At 44.2% G+C, this 21,315-nt stretch overlaps 3 protein-coding genes across 3 annotated transcripts in view; 1 reads left to right on the forward strand and 2 right to left on the reverse strand.

The window, feature by feature from the left end:
* The window catches only part of RAMP3 (receptor activity modifying protein 3), a 70,886-nt gene extending 70,470 nt beyond the window's left edge, over nucleotides 1-416 (reverse strand). The window contains exon 1 of the mRNA XM_061464592.1: nucleotides 348-416. The gene's annotated coding sequence lies outside the window, so the exon portion shown is untranslated. The remainder of the gene's footprint in view (nucleotides 1-347) is intronic.
* Nucleotides 1-21,315, reverse strand: part of CUL1 (cullin 1) — a 307,965-nt gene that overhangs the window by 135,743 nt on the left and 150,907 nt on the right. The window lies entirely within an intron of this gene.
* Nucleotides 7,496-20,523, forward strand: PDIA4 (protein disulfide isomerase family A member 4). The gene is made up of 10 exons (XM_061464607.1): nucleotides 7,496-7,648; nucleotides 13,002-13,182; nucleotides 14,646-14,851; nucleotides 15,498-15,636; nucleotides 16,138-16,343; nucleotides 17,019-17,177; nucleotides 18,286-18,437; nucleotides 18,844-19,000; nucleotides 19,094-19,327; nucleotides 19,870-20,523. Exons 1-10 carry the CDS (start codon nucleotides 7,549-7,551, stop codon nucleotides 20,283-20,285), a joined length of 1,950 nt encoding a protein of 649 aa, XP_061320591.1. The 5' UTR covers nucleotides 7,496-7,548; the 3' UTR covers nucleotides 20,286-20,523.

A 21,315-nucleotide genomic window follows, 5' to 3' on the forward strand; every position in this document is an offset into this window, starting at 1 on the left:
TAAGAATTAATGGCCATTCACAGTGTTACAATGATTGTTGAGGGTCTTTAGGAAATAGGGTAGCAAAGCAATAGGTGATAACCAAAAGTAGATGTATTTGTTGTAGCCCCTGGTTACTCCAAGCCTGTGGATTCTGCAAAAGGATGTAACATCTGGCATTGTATTCATCTACAGAGCCTGAGGATCCAGCTCGAATGCCCAGTCTTGTATGTCAGGTGGCCTTGGCTGGTGTTATTAAATACTCCTGTAGGAACACCAAGACCCATTTCAAAGAAGGAATAAAAGCCAAGTCAAACAGAGCTAATGGTCATTTTTAAAGAATATTATTTAAACTTGTACTTAAGTACCTGAAGTTCAGGTTGGAAATGTCAGGTAAAGGATTCTCAGGCAGACTGAAAACTGCAGTAGTTAGAACAACAGCAGTGGTCAGTCATTTGTGGGGAATAGGAAGAAGAACATATGCAACTCTTAAAATAGTTGTTTGCATGAACTACAGTTGCACTGAGTATGTTAAAGGATAAATATTCATCCCTTGTAAATGTTAAAAAACCCCAAATGAGATACAAGAAGCAGAGTATAAAACGTTTTCTTAAATTAATTGTCACAGAATCGTATGTCTAGGCCTTTGTTTTCCTAGCCCAATTGTTTTATGTTCCTGGGCTTGCAGATGCAAATATCATCTTCCAGTAACTTCTTTTTATAAAACTCTTCCCAAAGGAAGACTCTCAACACTCATTTTGTGGCTCCAAATCCCACCCATGTATGTAAATACTATGGCAAGAACTTCCTTCTGTGCACATACTATCTTTCAAAGTGCTTTTGACTTTGAAATAGTTTAATCACTAACTGTAAAAATCTGTTCAGTTGCCAGACTGCAAAATACACTACCTCATGGAACTGTGTGTCATGTGTCACACAGGTCCTCCTCATACAGATGGATCTGAAACCATTATCTTTTCCTGAAAGAAAAAACACTCATTTTTATATCTGCAGTTCCTGCTGCCTTTCTATTATTCTATTACTACTTCAAGCCCCACTGAGAGTTTCTGTCACAACTGAACAATCAGAATACACTCCATCAGGCTCAGTTTATCTTTATTCTGCCATATGACAGTTTCATTTAACTGGTTTAACTATTCAGCTGTTGAAAACAGCTCTAGCAGAAAATCTTGATTATTCCGACTGCTTGGCAATGACAGCTCGTGAGTGCTTTTAAATACAGTCGGTGTAACAGAATTCTGAGTTTATTTCAGTTTTTACAATAGGGGCCACATAAAATTTTACTTCTGCTAGATGTTCTATAGGTATTTTTGAAATCTAAAGCATATACACTTTCTCAGACAGTTCTTCCTGAGGCCAAGTTACAATCACATGATGCCAAATTGAACAGAATTATCCCTTACTGGTTTACATGTGAATTACTTCCCATAATTTCTTTTTAAGTGTTTTGTTGTTTGCACAAGCTGCTATTATTAAAAAAAAAAAGGATAATCAACCCTTGCAAATATTTAAAAAATCCAAACAAGACAGTAAAAGTGGAGGGTAAACCATTTTCTTAAACATCTGTGTCTTATCAACTGCTTCAAACAGATAAAGCAGGGAAATGCAAATGCTGATCTATTGGCTAAAGCTGGTCAAACCCATGGGCCAAAATGTTTGTCAATGCTCAGCTAGCTTCCAATTTAGGAGCCTTGTAACTTCAGAGACACCTGAAGCAATCTCTTCTGAACCTACATGCTATGATATAGAACTCTGAAGAAAAATAATGTAAGAGACAGTGTTCAAAACAAAACACATGTGACACTGCGCCAGTTTAAGGCTGGCATATTGCATAAAAGAGAGGACTTGTAACTGAAAAGGGTTTTTTGTTGTTTTGGTTTTTAGGAAACAAGTTTCAAAAGCATCCCCCCAAAACTATTCAGTGCATGTGCTGTAACATCAGGTGTGGTTTAGCAGCATTTCAGCCATATTTTAGATTGCCAGAGGGTGGCATCAAGAGCACCATCAGCTCATGCTCTTTGGAAGAAACGCTGCATTCGAAACAAATCACAGAAAGACAAAGTGCTCTGTCACACAGTCCTACTGAAAAAGCTGTGCATCATGGTCCAACACCTTAGCTAACTGGCATGGTGCTGAGGCTGCACACACTCCTATTAAAATGAATTTCCAATCTTTTAAGCACCATCAGCAACTTAGTATAGCACCCAGATAGAAAAATTCATGTTTAACAATAGTAAATTAATTGGTTGCACCTCTATTCAGCCAGTATCAGTCAGTATCTAATCAGTATCACTCTGTGATATTAAGGATTACAATAACAAGGATCAGCATCATCAGACTGTGAAAGGCCAAGTAGGTTCAAGCCCACTTTTAAGACTGTAATACAGTTTAACAGCAGAAGTTAGACTAATGTAGCTTAGTCTGGCATACCTTGCAATTCTCACGAGTTTTGTGAGAAAACACTGGCTTCTTCTGCTTTGGCATTCAGTGCTAGGTATACCTCTTTAAGATGAACAATTGTAGCCCACTGAACTTGCAGAATGACATGCAGAAGACGATGAGCATCTAGGCCTCCTTTGGACGGAGAAAATTACAGTAGATATTGCCACAGTCCACCACTTAATGGTGCTGGCAAACACTGGTGCAACCTTTGAAGACTTTAAGATAGCCATTGACAACTTAAACCAAAGGAAACACTCTTACTGCATGTTCCTGAGGAAAAGCGTATTTAAGAAATATGACCATCTGCTTGTTCCTGAGGATGTGCTGCCAGTGGTGATGCTGACAGGTTACAAGCATCAGAATACACAGTATGCACAAAACATAATCCAGTTTCAAATAATTTCAGTGACTGGTACACCTGGATTTTTCTGCAGGATAGTAGATGTCATCAGATAGAAATGCCTTCTACTCAGAAACTGCTCCATAGATGCTCTGGGGTCTCACACTTTCAGTGCTTGTTTTCTGTGTTGGGGCAGACATGACTGGTAAGTATGGCCAGTTTCTGACATCAGACATGCTGCAAGGGACCTGTGCTATTCACTTTTCCATGCACTGAACCTACAGATCACCCTATACTTACCTGTTACAGGCTCTGTTCTCCCTTCTGCCTACAGACCCTCCTGGTCAAGAGAAGGGTTTCCCAGTTATTGACTCATGTAAATAATGAGTACTTTGACAAAAGACAGCAGTGCTCTTACCAGCAGTACTTAGTTCAGAGGATTTTCAGCCTCTGTCAGTCAACCCCACAGGTAAACAAGCCTTCAGAGAGCAGGAAGGAATCTCTTGGAAAAGCAGCTAGCCTCTCCTTCCAGTGTGTGTAATTCACAGTTGCACTGAGCTTGCCCTTCAGCTGGACAGGGAGGAATCACACTTGTTTGGCGTGCTATTTATGACTTGCTGTGTTATCTCTTGGTACCCCAAACTAGAAAGACAAGCATAGGCCCATTGGTTTGAAGACAAGCCAGAATACAGTCCTCTGCCAAGGCCCTGTCTGTCTAGTGGGACATGCCTTAGATCCAGGCTATCAATACTGTAACAACCCATACAACAAACCTACAATGGAGCAAATCTCTCCATCAGGCAGTAAGGCTGTCCTTGGCTCCATGGTGATTTTAGGGGTTACGTCTTGCAGGCTTTCCTCCTACAGTTCAAACAGTAATATAAAAACCTGTATTTGTACACTGTTTGTACTTCCTTTTCTAGTTGGATGCTGCTGCTTGACACCCTTGATTATCTACCAAATCTACTGATCTCAATTTTCAACTTGGTTAAGTTGTACAGACATAAAACACAACAACCATAAAACTTGGTTATCACAAAAATATTTAATCCTTTCCATTTTACATGCCTATTTCTTCTGGAAGTTACTTAACCTGTTTTCCATTGGCCTAGACAATGTCAGTCATGAAGTACTGGGCCTGAAAGAACTTCTCTACCCTGACATGTCCCTGTGAGGTAGATAATCTCCAACCTAAAGCAGGATTGCAATAATCCTTTTACAAACAACAGCCTTCCTCTTACAAACTCCCATTATGAGAGCAGTAAACATTTCACACACAAACACAATATTCAAATCAGGGCCTGTGTTAATCAAACAGTGAACAGACTCCAAATAAAACCCTTCCAATACACTTTTATTTTTCCATTTAGAACACTAAATGTCCAATCTGATTATGTGCTACCATCAAACTACTGAATATCCATGTTAAGCAAACTAATCATCAAAACAAGATCTGGGGTTTTTATACTGATACCAAACAGAGACAGGATCAGGATCAAGATCTCAAGAGGATCAAGACAGCTTTTACCTGGTTCAGATCAGGTGTTACCTGACTGTAGTCGTATACAGAGTGCTACTATATTTCAACGTAACTTGATTGGCAGTTGCATTGAAGGCAGGCACTGACTCCTGCTCTGAAACTTGTGTAACAGTGTAGAACAAAGCACATTTTTAATGCCATTTTGCTACAGACTGATGAAAAAAAAGCCAAATGGTAACCTGTACACCCCAGCAGCCTTTCAGAATGTCTTCTCAATCCCCTAAAATAATGGGTTTCACATCTGAAGCTTGCACTTCAAGGGCTTCAAAGATACTTGCTTATCACAAGCTACTAGTGGAGTGCCTCAAGGGTCAGTACTGGGACCGGTATTATTTAATATATTCATCAACGATTTAGATGAGGGAATTGAGTGTACTATCAGCAAGTTTGCTGATGACACTAAGCTGGGAGGAGTGGCTGACACGCCAGAAGGCTGTGCTGCCATCCAGCGAGACCTGGACAGGCTGGAGAGTTGGGCAGGGAGTAACTTGATGAAATATAACAAGGGAAAGTGTAGAGTCCTGCATCTGGGCAGGAACAACCCCAGGTTCCAGTATAGGTTGGGGAACGACCTGTTAGAGAGCAGTGTAGGGGAGAGGGACCTGGGGGTCCTAGTGGACAACAGGATGACCATGAGCCAACACTGTGCCCTTGTGGCTAAGAAGGCCAATGGCATCCTGGGGTGTATTAGAAGGGCGGTGGTTAGTAGGTCGAGAGAGGTCCTCCTTCCCCTCTACTCTGCCCTGGTGAGACCGCATCTGGAGTATTGTGTCCAGTTCTGGGCCCCTCAGTTCAAGAAGGACAGGGAGCTGCTGGAGAGAGTCCAGCGCAGGGCAACGAAGATGATTAAGGGAGTGGAGCATCTCCCTTATGAGGAAAGACTGAGGGAGCTGGGTCTCTATAGTTTGGAGAAGAAGAGACTGAGGGGTGACCTTATAAGTGTCTATAAATATATAAAGGGGGAGTGTCACGAGGATGGAGCCAGGCTCTACTTGGTGGCAAACAATGATAGGACAAGGGGTAATGGGTACAAACTGGAACACAAGAGGTTCCACTTAAACTTGAGAAGAAACCTCTTCTCAGTGAGGGTGACGGAACACTGGAACAGGCTGCCCAGGGAGGTTGTGGAGTCTCCTTCCCTGGAGACATTCAAAACCCGCCTGGACACATTCCTGTGTAACATTATCTAGGTGTTCCTGCTCCAGCAGGGGGATTGGAATAGATGATCTTTTGAGGTCCCTTCCAATCTCTAGCATACTGTGATACTGTGTGTGTGATACTGCTACCACTTCAGAGTATGACTACTGTGCACTGAATCCAATAGTGCTTTATGCCTGCAAACTATGTGAAGGTGAGAAATATTGTGAAAAATAAAGTAATTGTTTCATGATATTGTTCAACAGCTGGGATTTGCCCGATTTTGTGGCCAAACTGGCAATCTGAGCACCAAAAGGCCAGGTTTAAGCACTGTCTTGTTAGACTGTAAATGTTCACCAGAAAAACACACAGAATCACAGAATGGTCTGGGTTGGAAGGGACCTCTGGAGATCATAAAGTCCAACCCCCTGCCAAGGCAGGGCCACTCAGAGCAGGGCACACAGGAACGTATCCAGGAGGGTTTGGAATGTCTCCAGAGAGGGAGACTCCACAACCCCCCTGGGCAGCCTGTTCCAATGCTCTGATACCCTCAATGTAAAGAAGTTCTTCCTCATATTGAGGTGAAAATTGTGCTTTAATTTATGGCCATTGCTCTTTGCGCTGTTGCTGAGCACCACTAAAAAGAACCTGGCACCATCCTCCTGGCACCTGCCTTTGAGACGTTTATATGCATTGATGAGATCCCCTCTCAGTCTTCCCTTCTCCAGATTTAACAGGCTCAGCTCCCTCAACCCCTCCTCTTAAGAGAGATGCTGCAGCCCCCTGATCATGCTTGGGGCCTCCCCTGGACCCTTTCCAGTATCTCCTTGTCTTTCTTGTTCCAGGGAGCCCCGAACTGGTCACAGTACTCCAGATGTGTCCTCACCAGGATGGAGGGGAAGGATCACTTCCCTTGACTGCTGCCACGCTCCTTCAACACACCCAGGATATATCCTTGTCCCTTCTGGCTCAAGGGCATGCTGCTGGCTCATGATCAACTCATCATCCACCAACATTTCCAGGTGCTTCTCAGCTGAACTGCTCTCTAGTAGCATTAGTACCATCAAGTCTGATTATCCCTCCATGATCACCATCAGTAACCAGAAGAAATGTAGTTATTAAGAACACAAAAAGACCAGCCACGGCTATGTCAGCAAGGGCAAAGGGGAAGCATTCACCATCCCCAAACGTTATGCCTGTGTGTTTGCTGACAAGCAGAAGACCTGCTCTCTGGTAACCTAGCTAACCGAGTTTCACCACAGCTTTTTGGCAATACTAAAAGTTAAAGACTTTTGGACAGGCGGAAGCACACACCCCTCTGCCCTGCCCGACGCGTGGAACGCTTCTGCTCGCAGCGAGTCCTCATGCCATTACACACAGGCAGGCTGCGCCCGAACCCCTGAGCTCTACGGGAGCCCCCCAGCCGCGGTGGCACTATCAAACGCTTCGGGTAAACGGCAAGGAGTTGCTTCCATAACAAGATCGAACAACTTTGGGGTCACCACAACCCCAACGATAGCAGGGCCCCCTTGGCACGAACAACGCCGACCCCTAACCCTCCCTTCACCCCTGAGGTAAAGCACCGCCCCGTCCGCTGAGGGAAACTCCGCCTCCACAACGTAACGCGCCCTCATAGGCGGCAATCGCCGGATGGCACCGCCCCCTGGAGGCACCCCGCCAATCGCGAAGGGCAATGTGTCTTCTCGCCCTTGCGGGCGGGGCTCGGAGCCCCCTCCCCGCTCTGCCAGGGCGGCTGCGCCGGGGCCGCGTGTCGGGCGGCGGTTGGTGGTGCCGCGGTCAGCCAATGGGCGAGCGGCACCTCAGAGCCGTCGGCTAATCGGCACGCGAGCCGGCGCCGGGCCTGCCGCTGCGGGAGCGCCGCGCTACGGATCCCCGCCACGCGCGCTCGGGCCTTACGCGGCGGAGAGGCGCGGAACGCGATTGGCGGCCGCGCCGCTCGTGTCGCAAGGCGGCAGCCAATCAGGGGGCGCGGCGTCCCCGCGAGGGGCGCGGCGGGCCGGAGCGAGGGGGAAGCGGCGCGGTCGCGGCTGGCGAGAGGCGAGGCGGCGGCGGCGGCGGCGGCGGCGGGATGAGGCTGAGCGGGCTGTGCGTGATGCTGCTCCTGCTGGGGCTCGCCCAGGTCGTGCTTCTGGCGCGGGGCGCGGCGGCCGAGGAGAACGGCGATGACGGTGAGCGCGGGGGGGTGGCGGCGGGGCGCGGCCTGGCTCCCCCCTGAGAGACGCGGGTGTGCGCAGGGGGCGGGGGCAGCGCCGGTGGTCAGTGCGGGAAGGCGCTGGTGTCCCGGAGAGAATCATAGAGTCACAGAATGGTTTTGGGTTGGAGGGGACCTTGAGATCATGCGGTGCTAGCCCCCTGCCACGGACAGGGACACCTTCCACAAGACCAGGTTGCTCCAAGCCCCGTCCAACCTGGCCTTGAACACTGCCACGGATGGGGCAACCACAGCTTCTCTGGGCACCCTGTGCCAGCCCCTCAGCACCCTCACAGTAAAGAATTTCTGCCGTATATCTAACCTGAACTTCCCCTGTTTCAGTTTGAACCCATCACCCCTTGTCCTGTCGCTACAGTCCCTGATGAAGAGTCCCTCTCCAGCATCCTTATAGCCCCCTTCAGACACTGGAAGGCTGCTCTGAGGTCTCCACGCAGCTTCTCTTCTCCAGGCTGAACAGCCCCAGTGTTCTCAGCCTGTCTTCATACAGGAGGTGCTCCAGCCCCTGAGCATCCTCATGGCCTCCTCTGGACGTGCTCCAACAGCTCCATGTCCTTCTTATGTTGGGGACCCAGCGCTGAGCGGCTGCTCTGCCTCACTGGTTCCAAACAGCAGTAAAAGTTTGCAATTAGCCATGGGGCAGTTACTGACATTTAAATTGTCAGTAAATATGCAGTTCCATTATCTGTTGGCACGCCCTCAGTTTAGTGCACTCCGTGTGTTTCAAGCCAGTTGTTTATCTTTTCCCGAAAGGATTGCTGAATATTCTGGTTTCTTGGTGTTTCTTCCTGTTGTGTTTGGATTTCTCTGCTGCGTGTCTTCTTTCCCAAATTAGCTGAAACAAAGCTGCTCTGACTTACTAAGTTTAGCACCTGTTTGTAGGAGGCAGGCATTTGAAAGTGCTTCTTTTCCTTCTTTTTTCATTTTAAGCATCTTTCCTGTGGATTTTTGAGGAAGTCCTATGTCTTTTGTATTACCTACATTAAAGTGCTGTATGTTGAGTATTAGAGGGTGGTCAGGGAAGCCGGATTATGCATGACTTCCTGAACTCCTGTCCTGCAAAGTCTTGCTCAGTGAACAGGCACTGAAACTTGGAGAAATGCATTTATCTCAGGTACCTTATCTGTGTTACTAACTGTACCATCTGTAGGATAAAGGATCAGGAGATTTTTCTACTTTTAATAGGATATAGCATCTGCAATAAGGAGATACATATATTTCAGCTTGAATTTTGAAAGGAAGATTCTTTATTATGTCTGTTTCTCTGCTTTTAGCTGGAAGACTTGGTTATCATTGCTTTGTAGCATGTGACAAAGCCTGGTACTGACTTCCCCCACTCCCTTCAAACGATGAAGTGGCAGCAATGATGTTACAGCAAAGCCTGGGTCCTGTGGCTGGCTGCAGTAGCTCACCTTCTCCTGGAGTAGACTCTCATCAGTATTTCCCATGCGTGCTCTTCTTCTCATGAGATGAGTTCTTGGGATCAAAGATGCACAGTGATGAAAGGATTTCCTCCTGTGTGCAAGTTGAGCACTAATGCATTACACAGCTTGAATCATTCTGTTTCTGTTGTGTATCTCAAAATCTGTATAAATCACAAACCAGGCTTTACCAAGCCTTTGCTTTAAAAATGCAAGTAATTAGGGTTTTCCATTTTTGCCCTTGAAACGCAGAACTGTAGGAAGTGGAATAAATTTACTTTGCAACAAGTAAGTAACCTTACATAAATGAATTGTTCAGGAGATGGAAAGTTCAGATGAAAGTGAGCTTGTTGCACTCAAGGGTTTTGGAAGTGGAGTCTCACTCGGGCAGTGAGGCAAATACGCTTGCGGCAAGGTTAGCCTGGATCATGACTTTTGCATCCTGTTGAAGGAAAAAGAGGGATCACGTAGAGGATTGATCCACTAGAGAATAGTCTGTGGAAGACTGCTTTCATAAACAGGCTTTTGAATGCCCTGGCAATAGAGTGTGAGTCTTGACTTGGGTGTTTCTGAAGACTGAGCTCAGCCAATTGGGGAGCAGTCATTCAGTGGCCTCCTCAAAAGGAAAGTTTCAGGCAGAATCCTGAAGTTATGTCCAAGTACAGGTTTTTTGTACAGGATTCACTCTGCTTAAAAGAAAGTTACAAGGGCAGACTTCTAATAAATGCTGGAAGTTCAGTGAAGCTACTGTCAGGATTCATTTCAGTTCAAGTGACTGTCATACTGAAGGAGGCCTGCCAGCCAGCATCATCTACCTGGAGTCTTAAAGTTGGTGCCATCTCCATCATGCTTTTCAACTTGTGTAGTCATGTGGGAATGCTTTGCTGGAATAAAAGGGAGTAGTCCATATTCTACTGGAGGGCAGGTATTAGCTGATACTTGTTGCTTTGTCCACCTTGCTTTGTAAGTAGCTTTAAGAAACAAAGACACTTCAGTCTGAGTGCAGCTATTTTATTTTAGTGAGCTCCCTTTATAGAAGTATCTGTTAACTACTTCTGGCATTTCAGCTGTCACAGTTAGACTCATTTTGTATCTGTTCCCTTCAAACTGTAAATCAGTGATGCAGAGGAAACTTCCTTACTCTTAATGAAAACAGCCCTGCTTGCTTACCCCGTACTTGGTCAGGTCCTTGAATCAGGTCTTACAGTCTCAACACTGAAGAGGATGTGGAGGTAGCTGAGATAACCCTGGGTATCAGTGAAGCTGGAGTCTATAGAGGGTGAGTTTGCACTCATAAAACCCAATTTGTAGGTGTTGTTAACTTCTTTATGTTTGGCAATGCCTTCCTTAAGCCAGTTGGGAAAAGCTGGAGTCCTGATGTTACACACTACTGTCCTGCCATCTCGTCCTAGGAGGAGGAAGTGTGTGTGCCTAATGCCCATGACAATGTATCCCCATCAAGGAAGTTTTATGTTGTAAAAGCTCTGCAGAGCTTTTTGTACAGGATTCTGTACAAATGTACAGCTCTGTAGAGCTTTTAGGGACAGATAAAAACTTACTTTGGTGATGTTTGTTGGATCTAGTGGTAATGATGTTTCCGTAGGTGATGCTTTGTTCTCAGCTTTCAAATTCATGAGTCCATGCACAGTAGCTGTGGTGGCCTTTTTCCTCTCTTCGGGACAGGTAGTTAACATAGTAAGCAAGAATGAGAGTCACAACCTGGTGGTTAGTTTCAGGCATGCATGTGCAGAATAGGCTGGCTAGTTTTGCTAAGGTTCCTTTGTGTGAGGAAAAACCCAAGTCTGAAGTGATTTGCCTGGGAAAACGATGGGCATTGGACAACTCCGTAGGAATTCAGGCACAGGCTGACCATGAGCAAACACCCTGCAGTGAAAATCAGCCCTCAAAAGTGCTGGGCACACGTGTCAGCAGAAGTTTTGACTGCTGAAAACTAGCTTTTTCACCAGGGTTGTCCCATAGTTATGTGACAGCTGCAGATTCACTTCCAGGATGTCTAACAGTTCAGCCCTTTAACTGCAAGTGCTCAGAGGCAGCAACACAGGAGGCATTGTCCACTTGCAAATAGTGCTTTTTGCTGCTTCATAGAGCAGCTGAAACAGTAGTAGTTCTTTAAGAAATTTAATCCAGGTGACTACTGTTGTGTGATAAATAGTCTCCTGTGCTCTCTCTCCCCATCAGAAACTTTAATATTTTGGTGGTGAATAAAGTTGGGTTTTAATTAAAATTAACACATTTTTGTCCAGGAGCACATATTGTTTTCTGAGACCATATAGGCTTATTTCTTTAATACCTTCTCCTAACAGAAAAACAGCTATTGCAATTTAACAGCATCATTTTGTCCACTGTGAGCTTGTTCCTATAGTCTTCAATTGGTCTGAGAACAGTGGGGTTTGGGGTGGTTTTTCATACATGGGTACTACACATTTATCATTCTTAACTTCAAAATTCCTGGTGAAATCAGAGCATTTTCAGGATTCTCATGCTGAATCAGTAATTCACATGTACGTGATTTCCTGTCCTGCTGCAGTAGCTCCTGTCAGCTTAGTCCAAGGCCAGTTAAGTGAAGAATAGTTTTGATCAAGAAACCTCAGTCTGTTTTGGTATTTTGTTTTATTTGTTGGGTTGTTTCCTGATCCTGGGATTCCAAGTGGTTCAAAGGGCCTTAGTTTTGTGGTTTTCCAGTTTTCATTTGGGATGAGGTGTTTTCACTACTTGGTTTGTGACTGAAATTCCTTTCAAGTCATTCAGGAAGGTCTGCTTGCCTCAAGTGATAGCATTTAAACAAAAGTTTAAAGGAGCATTTGAGAGATGAAATATTAAAGAAGCCATCTCAAATTCCAAACCAACAAAGACTGAACCAGTTTAAATGTCTTGGCTTCAGGTTTCACATGCAAACTGCTTCAGTGATTCAACAAACCTGCTTTCTCTTTGAAAGACCCTTTCTGGACCAGCAGTCTTGTTCTCCTTAAATCTAAGGCTTCCCCAAAACCTCTTTGAAAGAACTTTTCACTCTGTTAATTTCAGAAGAGTACCTTGCATCTGCAAAGTTGGTTTTCATGGGACTCCCACGACAGTCACTTTATTATTTGATTTACACCCAGGCTGCAGACTGGTGCTGATCCAGAGCAGAGCAAGTTGGAACCTTCTTCAGTGAATAGCAGACCTGAAATATCACTGTAACTGAGAGATAGACTGAGGTTGCGGGAGTGGGATGGAGCAGTCAGGAACAGAAGCATAACGTTCAAGTGCTACCTCTAAACCACCTTGCAAACGATATCATTTGAGTTTATAGCAAGTCTGTTAGAGGTTCAGATTGGCAGAGCATAGCAGTTGTGATGTTACAGGTATAGTGAGTAAGGGCGCAAGAAACGCATTGGGGAGAGATGACATCTGCTTTTTTGGTGCAAGGCACCCAGTTTTTCTAGCCACAAGTTCCTGTGCTTGAAGGACAGCCCTTTTGGGGCATCTTGGAGGGCTTCTCTTGGAATTCAGGTGTCATCTGCATGCCCTTCTTGCCCAATAAAACAGGTCTCACTTCCCAAATTTCAACAACAAACACAATGTACCTTGGTGGCAACTGTCGCATAGGTCTGTATGTGTGTGTTTTGTTAGATTGCCCATAAGTGCAAAAGTACATCTTGACACTTTACTGAAATACTGATATTGTTGGCTGGTGTAACATAGACAGAAGTGAAATGGTCTAACATCTGAGTCCAGGCTCTGTGCAAACTGAGGTAGCTGTCATTGTAACCTGTGTTGATACCTTTTGTCTTAACCGCAGGATATACTTAATCCATCTTTAACCTGGTAGTGTTATTTTAATGTTAAACTTGATACAATCTAATCCATGTTGTGTTTTTATCTTTCCAGAATCTGTTATAAAAGAAACTGATGATGACAGTGATGATGATGGTGATGATGATGAAGATGACGAAGATGATGATGATTCTGAAGTTAAAGAAGAAAACGGTGTATTAATCTTGAATGATGCAAACTTTGACACCTTTACTGCAGACAAGGACACTGTGCTGCTGGAGTTCTATGCACCTTGGTGGGTTCACAGCCTGAGCTACGTCCTTAGGTGCAGGATGGGGTGGCTGTCAGGGGCTTCTCTTACAGGACACAGTCTTAAAGTGAGTTAGGCTACAGTTCTGAAGATGATGTAGGAATATCTTACCTGCAGGAGAAGCACTGGACTCTGCCATATCCCAGGGTAGGAGACAGTTCTGATGGTGTGGAGGTACTCTTTTTCCTCACAGATGTGAGTCATACTGAGGGATCCCATGCCAACTGAAGCACAGTCCTGGTTCTGTCCCTGTTCTATGCCTGTCAGGGAGCAGAAATATCCCCAGTGAGCCCTAGAAAAGTCATGTAGTGTGGTCGTGCAGCCTGCTATAATCCTTTGGCCTGGTCCACTGACAACTTGCGTGCTTGCTCATCTAGATGGAGGAATGGAGGAGGCTTCCCTGGTAGGGGTATGGCTTAGACGTTTTCCTTCTTAAGCTTAAATCTCTGTCCTTGCCAGAAGGGTATAGTGGAGTAAGGACTTGTATGAGGCACTGTTTAAACTGGTATAACAAACATCTGTGTAATACGTATCTTCTCTTGCATTCATTCTTATGGAGAAAAACAATAGGGATGGTTTGTGAGGGGTAAACAAGAGCAGAATATATTGGCAGTCAAGTTGCTGAGTTAGTGTTGCAGCCAGAACCTCTTTGTGGCTTAGTGGTATAAATACAACTTACTCATTTGTCCTTTTCTAGTCTTTGAATAGAGAGGGGAATATGATCTTGTGTGAGGTGGAGTTCCATTTTAACTAGTGCCACTCATCACAGAGTATCCTATCCCTCCTTGGCTCTAGGTACTGTTTCTGCAGCTATAGTTTTCATGCATGTCTGCATGAAAGCTGAACATGAAGCGTAATTTATCCAAGCAAAAGGGTGTGTGGTCATCACAAACGAAACACCTTTTGTTTTTCTACTCCCCCTCCTGCCAGTTGAGAGGCTGATGAGCACAGGCTATCTGCTATGCTTTATTCTCTTGTTTTTCCTGGTTTCATCTTCAGCTTGTCAAGCTATATTTAGCTTTTCTAATGCTGGTATCCTCTGTCATACCAGCTTTTGCAGCAGAAGCCTGTGATCTTCCCCAAGAGTTCTGCTGTGGCCACAGAGTGAGAGCAGATGCTGTGATACTGTGGTGGGTGTTAGATTTCATTAGATCAACTGCTGAGTCATTTTTTTTCTTCAATTCCATTCAGGGTGCTAGGTAAAGGAGATTAATCAAGATTAGGAGAAGCGAAGTCTGAATAAGACTATACTGGGAGGGAAGTGGGGAGGAAGGAGAAGTGTGATACGAGGTGTGCAGTGAGATAAAACAGTTGGGGTTTGAACAAACAGCACATTAGCTATAGTAACTTTATATTTTCATGAGCTGAAAATACAGCAAGACAATGCATACTGGAGATGCAGAGTAGCAAAATACATTTCTCCTTCTACTTATGTCTTCCTCTGGCAGGTGTGGGCATTGCAAGCAGTTTGCTCCTGAATATGAAAAGATAGCCAAAACTCTCAAGGAAAATGACCCTCCTATTCCAGTTGCCAAAATAGACGCTACTGCAGCCACTTCACTAGCAAGTCGTTTTGATGTCAGTGGCTACCCAACCATCAAGATCCTGAAGAAAGGCCAGCCTGTTGACTATGATGGCTCTCGGACAGAAGATGGTAAGCAACAGTCCTTTGCAATTCTCTGTAAGAAAGCAAAGTAGTATATAGTCCTGCTTTTTCATGTGACTATTTTGAAGGACTTTGGTCTTAAGCTAGTTTATATCTTAAGCAGAATAATATTACGAAGGCTGAAATTTTGCTTCTCAATTGGCTGCATGCGAGAGACAGTTTTGCAGGTAGTAGGTAATGCTATTATTGGTGAACCTTTCTAGAAATATGATTTGAGAAGAGGAGGTAGTCTCATGCTTGTTAAAGGATCAGCTAATAGAAGCATCTGATCTATACACTGACTGTATATAAAGCCACTTGGTTTTTGCTTAGGGAGTGTGTCCAGCTGCAGTCAGAGGGGAAAAACAACCTTTTGTGTCTATCTTGAGGTAGAATTCTGTGCGCTACAGTGCTGCAAGGTACTGATCTGTGTTCTGCGTAAGTAAGATGCCCTGTGGGGTGACGAGAAGACCTCCTTGGCAATAATGAAGTAAAGTATAAAGGAGCTTGATTAAGAGAGTGTTTACTTGTAAGCTTTGGTCCAAGAGAGTGCTTGCCACTCTGATTTGAAGTTCTTGATACCAAGTTTTGCATTCAGTATGCTGCTGATATGATAATGCAAACTTGCTAATTGGGTTTTTGAACTCTGTTTCAGCAATTGTGGCCAAAGTCAAGGAGGTTTCTGACCCCAGTTGGACCCCACCACCAGAAGCTACGCTGGTATTGACCCAGGATAATTTTGACGAGGTTGTGAATGATGCTGACATAATCCTAGTGGAGTTCTATGCTCCATGGTAAGCAAGAAGGCAGTCACCTGTACCTTCCTAGCACAGCTGGCCTGAGCTGCTTGGTTTCTGTTGTTATGCCTCATTTTTAAAGAGGCTTACCTTGTGCAGGTGTGTGGAGCTCTAATTCGGACCTAGCGTCATAGTAGAAATCACTTGAAGATTAGGTTGGATCTGTGTCTCAGCGAGAGGTGGTCTCCAAAACTTCCCTGAAGATTCTCCTCGTTTACTCATTTGGGAACACATTGAAAAGATGCTGAAAACCAAAGACAGTTGATCCCTAGTTTAAAAATGGCCTCTAAAAATTAAACTACCTATAGTAATGTGACATAGACATATAGGCTAGCTTCAGATTGAAGAGACAAGTCTTTCTAGACTGAAGTCTGTAGATCAAATAACCCCATTTCCACTTTCTTCATTCTGGAATACTTTACTGTTCCACTTCAGAGGTAGAAGGTACACAGCAGGACTCGTATCTTCTAAAACTGCCCTCCTCTCTTCCCTCCCTAGGTGCGGGCACTGCAAAAGGCTTGCTCCAGAGTACGAGAAGGCTGCCCAGGAGCTCAGCAAGCGCACACCTCCCATTCCCCTGGCTAAAGTCGATGCCACTGCTGAAACTGAGCTCGCAAAGAAGTTTGATGTTACTGGCTACCCAACCCTGAAAATATTCCGCAAGGGCAAAGCTTACGACTATAGTGGTCCACGGGAAAAATACGGTACTGCAGCTTCTGCTCATTCCTATTGTTTGAGGGCTCTGACCGCAGGTGTTTTGATGTATCTATAGGACTTGCAGACTTGTTAACGTCAGCAATGGTTGTTGGGGAAACCTGGAAAACTCTGTCCTCATACCTACATAGGCCAGCAATATAAATCTGTCTCTAATCTTCAGAACATTTTATGGTGGTACTGTATGTTCCTTTTAGTATTAGGTTAGTTAAATACCCATGGTGAAGTGCTGGCGGTATGAGTAAATGGGCAGCCTTTATTTGCACGGGAATGCACTGTAAGGACTGGCAAAGTACTCAATATTCGGTTTCAGTAAGAGGGAAGGCTTAAGACTATCCAAGTAGAACTTTGGTTCATAGCAAGAGACAGTGAAGCATCTGGAATTCTAGAAAGGAGGGTTACTTGAAAGATGAGCTGATATCCATTGAGCTTATGTTTGGTCACCTCTTCTGAAATCAGCCTGAAAGAGAATATCCAGAACTGCAGCTTTAAAGTCTTGGACTGTGGTTTTGCTGATCTGGTCTTTAAGTTCTTGTGGGAGGGCTGTACAGAAAGAACGGTGTCCACAGGAAATGTGGTGTTAAGCAATGTCTTGGAGGGAATGCCTGGACCTTTCAGTTCAGTAAATGTTCTGAGCAACTTTCTGGGGTGGGTTTGTCTTGCAGGTATTGTTGACTACATGATTGAGCAGGCTGGGCCTCCATCCAAACAGATTCAGGCTGCCAAGCAGGTACAGGAATTTCTGAAGGATGGGGACGATGTCATCATCATTGGAGTCTTTAGTGGAGAGACTGACAAAGCCTATCAGCTCTATCAGGAAGCAGGTAAAATATGAATGAAATGTCTGTTTTGTTGAGATTGAGGCCAGGACTTTGGGCTTGGAGACATCCTTTATTTCTGCTCTTAGTTCAGTGGGAAGAGGCTGGAGAGCAATAGGAGGAAGGAGATTGAAGGGTGATCTTCCACTTGTATTCTGGCTCATGGCAGACTTTGAGACTATAACTGAAATACCAGCTAGTCACAGGAGATAACTTCCTCTTAGTGTTGTGTCCCTAAAAACACGTGGACTAGAAAGGAGGGAAACCTCATAGCTGGGGAATGAATCACAACATAAGGCCTTGCTAGCTTTGCTGTCTGCTATTGCCTGTTTTGTATCTGACAGTTCCAAAGGCTGGGCTTTGCCAACTTGTTTGGGGTAGGCGGACTGGAAAAAGAATCATCGTCCACTCCTGGATCAGTTTAGCTATGGAAATGTTTATTCTTACAAACCTTTTTGACTGTGACACATTGATGATCCTGTTAATGACCATATTTGCTAGCACACAGACTTAAGCACTTGAAGTGTTCGGTCCCTGTAATCAGTCCCTGTCTGTTACATGAACATACAGCTCGCAGTCAGTCTTGGTTTCTGCCACAGCCTTCAGAGCAGAGTGGGCAATTTCCCCCTGGCTATGCCCACTTCTGGGGCTGCTGTTACTTATAGTTAGATTAGGAGCTGATACGGTTGCTCCAGCAAGATACAGAACTGTTTCCCAGGCTGCCACAAAGCAAATAGATGGGCTAGGTGACCTTGTGAGTTCCTTTCCAACTCTACTTTCTGCTATTTGGGGGGAAGCCAAGAGGCAGGAGACTGATAAGCAAATAGCTGTTTCACTGGGCATGTTTTGGAAGCTGTTCAAGGTTTTTGAATATGTAGAGTAACTCATGCAGTCGATGGGTTGTTGAACAGCATTCAAATAGTGCTACTTGAATTGTACATATTTTTGTGTGCTTCTAACCCCTGGATGAGAGCTGTTCTCCAGACTCTGGGTGTTTTCATGTCCCACTGAGAATGAGAAGAGAGTTTCTTTGCAGTGCAGTCTTAAGATTCCAGTCAGAGGCTGACACTTCACTCCTTGACGACTTTTCCTCCTTCCTAACCTTAATTTTCAGCTAATGGCTTAAGAGAAGATTACAAGTTCCATCACACCTTTAGCAACGAGATTGCAAAACTATTGAAAGCATCTCCAGGAACAGTGGTTGTCATGCAGCCAGAAAAATTTCAGTCAAAGCACGAGCCAAAGATGCGTGTTTTGGATCTTAAAGTGAGTACCTGATCCAAAGCTAGAAACTTTATGTGTATGGGTTGAAGGTTCTCTTTCTTTGCATAGATGAGCAGTTAGCTTTGTCTTATTGGAAGCACTCCACTAGATATTTGAGGCAACCTGTTCGTCCCCTAAAGCTGTATTGCTTTGTTTGAGAAAGTTTTATGGAACTAACACAGAGGTTATGTATTCAAATAATAATTTGCCATGAAAGTTTTCAGTTTAAGAGTAGGATGCTAGATTATCTTAGTGCTCAAGGGTTTGAAGACTATGGTGACAGCATTGTTAGTAACATGCACCTGTTTTTTGTTCATGCATGCATCAGTATTTAGTTTTCAGTACTGTGTAACAGAAATACCACTTAAATGCATTTCTCTGAACTTTTTCCCCAATTTCCCTTAATCAGGACTCTACAAATGAATCTGAGATTAAAGAGCATGTGAGAAAATATGCTTTGCCTCTAGTTGGCCATCGCAAGCCTTCCAATGACGCTAAAAGATATGCTAAACATCCTCTGGTGGTTGTCTATTACACTGTAGACTTCAGTTTTGACTATCGTGTTGGTAAGTTTGCTGAGATGCTGTTCCTCCACTTCACAAGGAAGCAAGCAGGAAGTGACCAGAAGTTACTAATCCCGTTGTGTTCTGGTTTTTCAGCTACCCAGTACTGGAGAGGCAAAGTCCTGGAAGTGGCAAAAGACTTCCCTGAATATGTGTTTGCTGTTTCTGATGAGGAAGATTATTCTTCTGAAATAAAAGACTTGGGCCTGCTTGAGAGTGGAGAGGATGTCAATGTGGCCATCCTGGATGAAGGTGGCAAGAAATACGCCATGGAGCCAGAAGAGTTTGACTCCGATGTACTCAGGCAATTTGTGATGGCGTTCAAAAAAGGTACAGTTTTTAAAATAGGGTTTGCTCTGTGTCCCCTTCCAAGAGTCTTTCCTGAGGCAATGGCTACAATGAAGTCATATATGCAACAGGACAGTGCTCTGTGGCTTAAAGCCTTTGGATGATTCTTGCCTTTTTGTTTTAAATCTTAGTTAATTTACTTTGTTGCTTGATCTATTCTTTGGCATCTAGCTATATTTTAAACCTGAGCATGTCTAGCAAGCTTAAAGTGTTCTTGCAGCTTTGAAGTGTGAGGTGATCCTACGTATTTGGGACTAGTATGCTAAATCACTGCCTAATACATTGTGGATGGACAGTCATAAAAAGAGGGTTCTAGGGAATTGTGAAACAAATGGTTGCCTGTATTCAGAAGGTTATTGTGCTGAAAGGTCACCATCAAACTCACCTATGTATCGTGCAGAGGTAAGTTCATTTTCTGGTGCAATGCTATTTCCTGGTGGGATGATGTACTTCTGCCCTTTTGGGTGAGACTGTGAGGACCACTCTTACTGTATTCTAACATTGTGTGTTTTGCTTCCTTCTAGGAAAACTGAAGCCTATTGTGAAGTCCCAGCCAGTGCCAAAAAACAACAAAGGGCCTGTGAAAGTGGTAGTGGGTAAAACTTTTGATACCATAGTCATGGATCCAAAGAATGATGTTCTCATAGAGTTCTATGCCCCGTGGTGTGGCCACTGCAAGAAACTAGAGCCAGTGTACACCGAGCTAGGCAAAAAATACAAGAATGAGAAAAACCTGATCATAGCCAAGATGGATGCTACTGCCAACGACGTGACAAATGACCACTACAAAGTGGAGGGATTCCCCACTATCTACTTTGCTCCGAAGGACAAGAAGAACAACCCTATTAAATTTGAAGGCGGGGACCGAGATTTAGAGCATCTGAGCAAATTTATAGAGGAGCATGCCACAAAACTCTCCAGAACAAAAGAAGAGCTTTAGATAAGATGAGGGTGGTGAAGAAAAATCGTTTGTACATTGTAGTTAAAAGCAAGTTACTGACAAAACCTTGAGAAGAATTAAGCAAGGAAATTCTTGAGCAGTAAAGTAATTACAGTATCTTTTTTTATATGTCAGAAGAGTTTTTTTCTGGACACTGAACTCCTCTGATATGAATGTCTTCCCTTAGTTACGGTTTTGATCTTTGGAGAAAAATACATCCTTTATTTTTTTGTGACTATCTTGAGCTTGGTTATTTGACCCCAATGCAGCTGGTTTTTAAGTTAAAAGATAATACCAAAAAAGAAAACCAGATCCCTCTGCCAAACAGATTTCTCTGTCTTATTTGTTGGTATGGTTACCAGGGGGGCAGTGTTTTGATCCAGTCTTCTCTTCTGTTTATGTTTCTGTATACCTACTCATGTGGCTGTATCACTGTATTCATTGCTGAGGGTAAGAATGGAGGGCGCTTTTTAAAGTATGGACAAGTTATTCAGTCCTACTGAGATAAGACACACTGACTCACAAACTAGATGTGCTTTAGACCTGTCTACTTTTGCCCTGTGCCCCTCTGTAGAGACATGTTGGGGTTTCAGGTTTATGTACTCCAGAAGCACCACCAACATCTCAAAGTTGTGATGCTGTAGTGTGGGAAACTTAAGTGTCGCTGGGGCAGTTTTGATGCATGTTTCGTTTTACAAGTAGTGCTTCTCTCCTAGCAGCACTGCTTCCCGTCTTGCAAAAGATCAGTATCATCAGCCTTCCTTCAGTATTTCCTTGTCACATTAGTTTTCAGCTTTCTGGATGGTGTGCAAATCTGAAACCACCACCCAATTTTTTTTCTTCAGGGGAGATGCAGCCTTCTATGTAGCAAGAATAAACCCATGTCCAGGAGGTGGGTATTAAGGTATAATGCAAGTACCCAAAGGGTCCTGCAAGGGGGGTATGTAACCCTTATCCTTCCCTATTGCAGTTTGCATCCTTGTTCAAGGGACTGATGCCTTGACAGGGCACTGTTCCTTGCTGTTAGCCT

The sequence above is a fragment of the Pezoporus flaviventris genome, unplaced genomic scaffold (genome assembly GCF_033815535.1).
Source record: "Pezoporus flaviventris isolate CSIRO_AGI_PZ_B2104156 unplaced genomic scaffold, CSIRO_AGI_Pfla_v1 ptg000037l, whole genome shotgun sequence".
In the NCBI taxonomy this organism is placed as follows: Eukaryota; Metazoa; Chordata; class Aves; order Psittaciformes; family Psittacidae; genus Pezoporus; species Pezoporus flaviventris.

What these genes read in the sequence shown, in the direction of transcription:
- PDIA4 (XM_061464607.1), top strand. Translation starts at nt 7,549, where the DNA reads ATGAGGCTGAGCGGGCTGTGCGTGATGCTGCTCCTGCTGGGGCTCGCC. An exon ending in GTGGAGTTCTATGCTCCATG is followed by an intron (nt 15,637 to 16,137) that starts GTAAGCAAGAAG and finishes TTCCCTCCCTAG; the next exon opens with GTGCGGGCACTGCAAAAGGC. An exon ending in CAGTTTTGACTATCGTGTTG is followed by an intron (nt 19,001 to 19,093) that starts GTAAGTTTGCTG and finishes CTGGTTTTTCAG; the next exon opens with CTACCCAGTACTGGAGAGGC.